At 45.7% G+C, this 5,777-nt stretch overlaps 1 protein-coding gene across 1 annotated transcript in view; it reads right to left on the reverse strand.

Annotated features, from left to right (window-relative positions):
* Positions 1-573: 573 nt before the first annotated feature.
* Positions 574-5,777, reverse strand: part of LOC119356167 (glycine-rich RNA-binding protein 2, mitochondrial-like) — a 6,507-nt gene continuing 1,303 nt past the window's right edge. The window contains exons 2-4 of the mRNA XM_037623088.1: positions 954-1,022; positions 744-856; positions 574-621 (exon numbers count right to left, since the gene is read on the reverse strand). Of these exons, the coding sequence (XP_037478985.1) occupies positions 574-621; positions 744-856; positions 954-1,022 (230 nt within the window). The remainder of the gene's footprint in view (positions 622-743; positions 857-953; positions 1,023-5,777) is intronic.

Raw genomic sequence — 5,777 nt, forward strand, 5'->3', positions numbered from 1 at the left:
GTTCGAGAAAGAGTTGCAAATAAACTTTTGGATATTCGGTTTATTCACTCTTAAGACCAAGTTGCGGATGGTTTCACCAAAGCTCTACCTACAAGAAGTTTTGAAGACTTCAAGCACAATCTCAACTTGATGAATTTGTGATTAAGGGAGGGTGTCAAACATGATGATATTGCGTGCGTGATCATGGCGTGTACAGGAAGGAAGATCATCACCGTTGGAGGAGTAGTTAGTTAGACAAGTATTTTGTAATCTTTATCTCCTCTTATCTCTAGTTTTATTCCTTTCCAAGATGTATCTCTCTCAACCGACTTGTACGCGTATCTGGGCTCGCAACCCATCTATATAACACGCAACATGTCTACCAGGATAGGCAAGACGTTTACCGCAAGTCGCACACACACTTCTGGATGGACATGTATTTTCCAGAAACTTGATGCCATATTAAACTTATCAGGGGCATGAACCACTAAACACCACATGTTTGACATACATAGTACACGATTCGACATCACAGGTCACAAGAAACAATATCGAATAAGTACCTTGAATACTCATGTCGTCATCAGCAGCAGATCATCCGCGGTTCGCGTAGGGCACCCGTATGCTCCTACCATCAAGTACCTGAGAATCAAACAATCAGTACCATGTAGGAGAGATGTGTTAGCAAAAGGATAAAAACGGATGCCGGGACCTGCATATTATCCTGCAGGAACTTGAAAACAGATGTATGAAGCACAGTTCACCTCATCGCTCATCTTCTCCAATGTTGTGGCTGCTTCCGTTTCCGAAGAGAACTTGACGAACCCGTAAGCTTTGGATCTACCCGTCACCGGGTCCGGGTGACATATCGCTTTCACTGCCACACACATCCATCAGTTTTACAGGTCAAACTCCAATCAACCAAAATCACAGCTCAACCTCCAAAACTTTATCCAGGACAGATGGATCTGTACCTTCGACAACATCGCCATGCTGCGAGAATGCATCCTTGAGAGCGATCTCGTTGGTGTCATAGGACATACCTGCAACTCAACATTCAGTGGCACAAATAGCAGGCGCATCGGGAAAAATACTGAACCATATCAATGTTCACAGTCCAGCATGAATCCAGAATGATCCACACAGATTCTTCAAGCCAAGACTGATGGTTCACAATCTAGCATGCATGCAAATCATCTTCGTAAGTAGGTTTGCAAATGACCATATCATCAAACAAGATGAGATCACAAACTGAACAGCAGGAGTATACAGAGCTGCATCTCAAGTCAGTGGAACAAAAACCAGGGCATCAACAAATCCTGAACCATATCAATGTTCATAATCTAGCATTAAACCTGATTACCAGAATGATTCACACGAATTTTCTGTTAGAAAAGTTGTTGGCGGATATTTTCTCCTCCTAAACATTTACAGCCAGTAAAATCTGAGGCAATATTTGCACGAATTTCAACCGAGTGCTAGCTGCGCTTGCAATTAAAGAGCAGGATGGTTCACAATCTAGCATGAGACCCATCTTTCTAAGTAGGTTCACAAATCTACCATGCATACCAGGAAAGCCCATCAAAAAATTCTGAACCATATCTATGTTCAGTCTGTCAAAAACAAGAAGTAATTCACAGAGATTCTTCCTAAGATTTACATTCAGTTATAATTGAACCACGAATTTCGAAGAACAGTGCAGTGCAATTACAGTCAGCAAGCAGGATGATGTGGTTCAGAATCTAGCGTGAAAACCATTTTCGTATGTAGGTTCACAAATCTAACATGCTTAACAGGCACTGGTGGAAAAAAGGCCTTTGGTCGCGGTTCGCAACTGCCATTAGTCGCGGTTGCGCAACCGCGACCAAATAAGCGTGACTAAAGCCCCCCACCTTTAGTCGCGGCTCCTTAAGAACCGCGACTAAAGGCCCGTCCACGTGGGCGCCAGGCGGCCGTCGGGGCGGAGGACCTTTAGTCGTGGTTCTTCTGGCCAACCGCGACTAAAGGCCGCCACAGGTTTAGGGTTTTAGCCCCCCCCCCCCTAAACCTGTTTTCTGTTTAATTTGTATTGTTTTATTTCTTTTGTGCTTTATTTTAATTTTGAAGGAGTTTCATATATTCTACGGTACTACATACATGCATATGAATGTACAATTTCAAATAAATTTGAAATTAGAACCAAAAAGAATTCAAGAGGAATATACAATATATATTCAATATCATCGGATGACCATATACAATTTTGAACAAGTTTCCATACATGATTTAATGCATATAAAGTTCTACGTCCTCGTAATAGTGTTCTCCTTTAGGATGGAGGACTTCCCTGCTGAACCATCCAGCTAGTTCCTCTTGAAGTGGTCGGAAGCGAGCTTCTGGACTAAGCATCCACCGGAGGTTATTCCTCTGAGCATTGGTATCACTCGGAACCCGCTCAGAGGTGTATCTCCGGATCATCTCACAGACATAGTATCCACATAGATTGGTCTCCGGTGGCTGAATATCCCCAGCATTCTTAGTCTTTAACATTTTGAATTCTAGCTCTTTTTTGAATTCACCGACCTTTGTATCTACGAACCGTCTCCAAACCCTACGAGGCAAAGAAAATTAAATGAACAAGAGAGTTATTAATTAGTTACTTGATATTAGGAAATGAACGAAATAGGCCGATCGATATAGAGCGCAAATGAATGAAAATAATTACTTCTGCTGCATTCTTCTCATGCCGCCCCAAAGCTTTGGATCCATATTCACAGAGTCGTGGACGAGACATTCTGAGGTGTTAACTTTAATTACTAGCAGAATCCAGTGGAACCTGCGGACACGATACATGCACAGTACGTCATGCATAACTCATCGATTAGCCGGCCACATACCATGCATGGAGTAAACAAAAGAGAATGTGCTCAAGACAGAAACACTCACTCAAAATGGTAAGGAAATAGAATATCACTTTTGAGTTCCTGCTTTGTAAGAAAGTGCCACAGGTCTGCCTCCACGTCGGCGGGGTGACGCTCCAACACATGTCCATTAACGATGTGTGGGTCAATGAACCCAACATCATGGATGTTCCTTACTCTGCATTCCTTAATCTTCATTCTGCATGTATAATAGCGGACACAACAATATAGTTAGGACATATATATAGTGCAGGGAATATGAACGAGATGGGGTAGAAATTAATAAATCACTTACAGAACGTAGCAACTGATGATAGATTTATCGAGCTCGCGCAGATTGAAAAGCTGGAACAATTCACTCAGTTCAATTTGTACATAGTAATGTTTGAAGTGATGCTCATGTCTAACTTCCGCATAAATATATTCTTTGGCGTTTTTATTTTTTATGTAACCCTTGTACCATTTCAGCAGACCTTTCATTTGTGGAGGTAGATCCTTTTCCTGCGCAGGCTCGACGAGAGGCCCATTCTTGACATATGTAATTACTACCTCCTTCACTGGCGCCTCATCAAGGCCTAACAGTTCACGAAGAGTAATACCTAAGTTGGCCGCTTGTTCTCTGGCACTCGTTACAGTCAATCCCTGTGCTGCCGCAGCTTGTATGATCTCGGGGGCATCCGGACAGAAGGCTTCCACTATAAGCAGGGCAATCGATTGTTTACTTTGTTCCCCGAGCTGGGCAACTTGTTTCCCGCTTTTTTTACTTTCGGCCTTCTCCCGCTCTTTGTTCTCCTTGAACATGAGTGCCTGCCTGCGAAGTTCACGTGCATAGTCGTTAGGCAGATTCTTCGTGGCTTGGGACGGTGTGCTCAAAAATGACTTAGCCCACTTCTTTTGCTCATCAGAAAATACTGGCTTGGGCTCGGGCTCTCTTTTCTTCTTGCAGTCCGCCTTCCATTTCTCCAAATCAGCAGCCGCGGCCGCGTCGACTTCCTCGGCACTACGTTCCCAAGGCCTTGTGGGGAAAGGCTTCAGTGATGGCTCCGGTACCTTTGTGGTCTTAGGTACATAAGGGTCCGGGTTAATAATCCAGGACTGCTTCTGCTTCTTTGCCGGAGGTGGATTGGGGGGCGGCGTCTGATCACCCGCCGGACGAGGACTGGGGGGCGGCGGCTGATCACCCGCCGGACGTTGTGGACTGGGGGGCGGCGTCGGCTGACGTGACGGAGGTGTAGGTGAACCGCCACCACCACCACCACCACCACCACCACCGCCACCGCCACCACCACCACCGTAGGGGGGTGGACTTGTTGTCCTTGGCGCCTCGCCTGGAAACTTGATAAACTTCTTTTGCCATAGAATGAAATGGCGCTTGACATCTCCAAGTCTTTTCTCCCCTTCAGGTGTAGCAATGTCAATCTCCAGGTCCTTCATACTGCTCAGGCATTCAAAAAAGATGACCTTCTCTTCTTTGGTCAGAGCGTAGCTGGCACGACCTTGAAACCATTCCGGATGCCGGTCATCAGGGTCTTTCAAACGTTGCTGGTCCTGTCGTGCTTCCTTTGTATCATTTGTCTTCCCATACACGCCCAAGAAGCTTAGGAGGTTCACGCAAATATTCTTCGTAACGTGCATCACGTCGATTGCAGAGCGGACATCTAGGACTTTCCAATATTCTAGCTCCCAGAATATAGATTTCTTCTTCCACATGGCTGCGTGCCCGTCAGCTCCCTTCGGAACTGATTGTCCGCCAGGACCCTTTCCAAAGATGACTTTCAAATCCTTGACCATATCAAATACCTCAGCACCAGTGCGTTCCGCAGGCTTCGGCCGGTGATCTGCCTTGCCGTTGTAATGCTTGCCCTTCTTTCTTACTGGATGAATTTTTGGAAGAAATCGACGATGCCCAAGGTACACGTTCTTCTTACAATTTGGCAAATGTACACTTTCAGTCTCATGTAAGCAGTGCGTGCATGCATTGTATCCCTTATTTGACAGTCCCGAAAGGTTACTAAGAGCAGGCCAATCGTTGATGGTTACGAAAAGCAACGCTCGTAGGTCAAATTCCTCTTGTTTGTGCTCATCCCACACACGGACACCACCCCACAGCTGTAAAAGTTCATCAACTAATGGCCTTAGGTACACATCGATGTCGTTGCCGGGTTGCTTCGGACCTTGGATGAGCACTGGCATCATAATGAACTTCCGCTTCATGCACAACCAAGGAGGAAGGTTGTAGATGCATAGAGTCACGGGCCAGGTGCTATGGCTGGAGCTCTGCTCGCCAAAAGGATTCATGCCATCCGTACTTAGAGCAAATCTTATGTTCCTTGCGTCAGCTGCAAAATCTTTGAACCATCTGTCGATCTTTCTCCATTGCGTTCCATCTGCGGTGTGTCTCAACTCCCCGTCCGACTTACGGTCCTCTTTGTGCCATCGCAACAACTTGGCATGCTCTTTGTTCTTGAACAGACGTTTCAACCGTGGTATTATAGGAGCATACCACATCACCTTGGCGGGAACCCTCTTCCTGGGTTTCTGGCCCTCAACATCGTCACCAGGGTCATCGCCTCTGATCTTATAACGCAATGCAGTGCATACCGGGCATTCATTCAAATTCTCGTATTCACCGCGGTAGAGGATGCAGTCGTTGATGCATGCATGTATCTTCAGAACCTCTAAACCTAGAGGGCAGACAACCTTCTTTGCTTCGTACGTACTGGCGGGCAACTCGTTATCCTTTGGAAACATATTCTTCAACATTTTTAGCAAGTTTTCAAATGCCGAGTCAGCTACACCTGCCTCTGCCTTCCATTTCAGCAAATCCAGTGTGCAGCCCAGCTTTTTCAGACCATCATCGCATCCGGGGTACAGCGCCTTTCTGTGATCCTCTAACAT

This window comes from Triticum dicoccoides, chromosome 1A (genome assembly GCF_002162155.2).
Source record: "Triticum dicoccoides isolate Atlit2015 ecotype Zavitan chromosome 1A, WEW_v2.0, whole genome shotgun sequence".
NCBI classification, from domain to species: Eukaryota; Viridiplantae; Streptophyta; class Magnoliopsida; order Poales; family Poaceae; genus Triticum; species Triticum dicoccoides.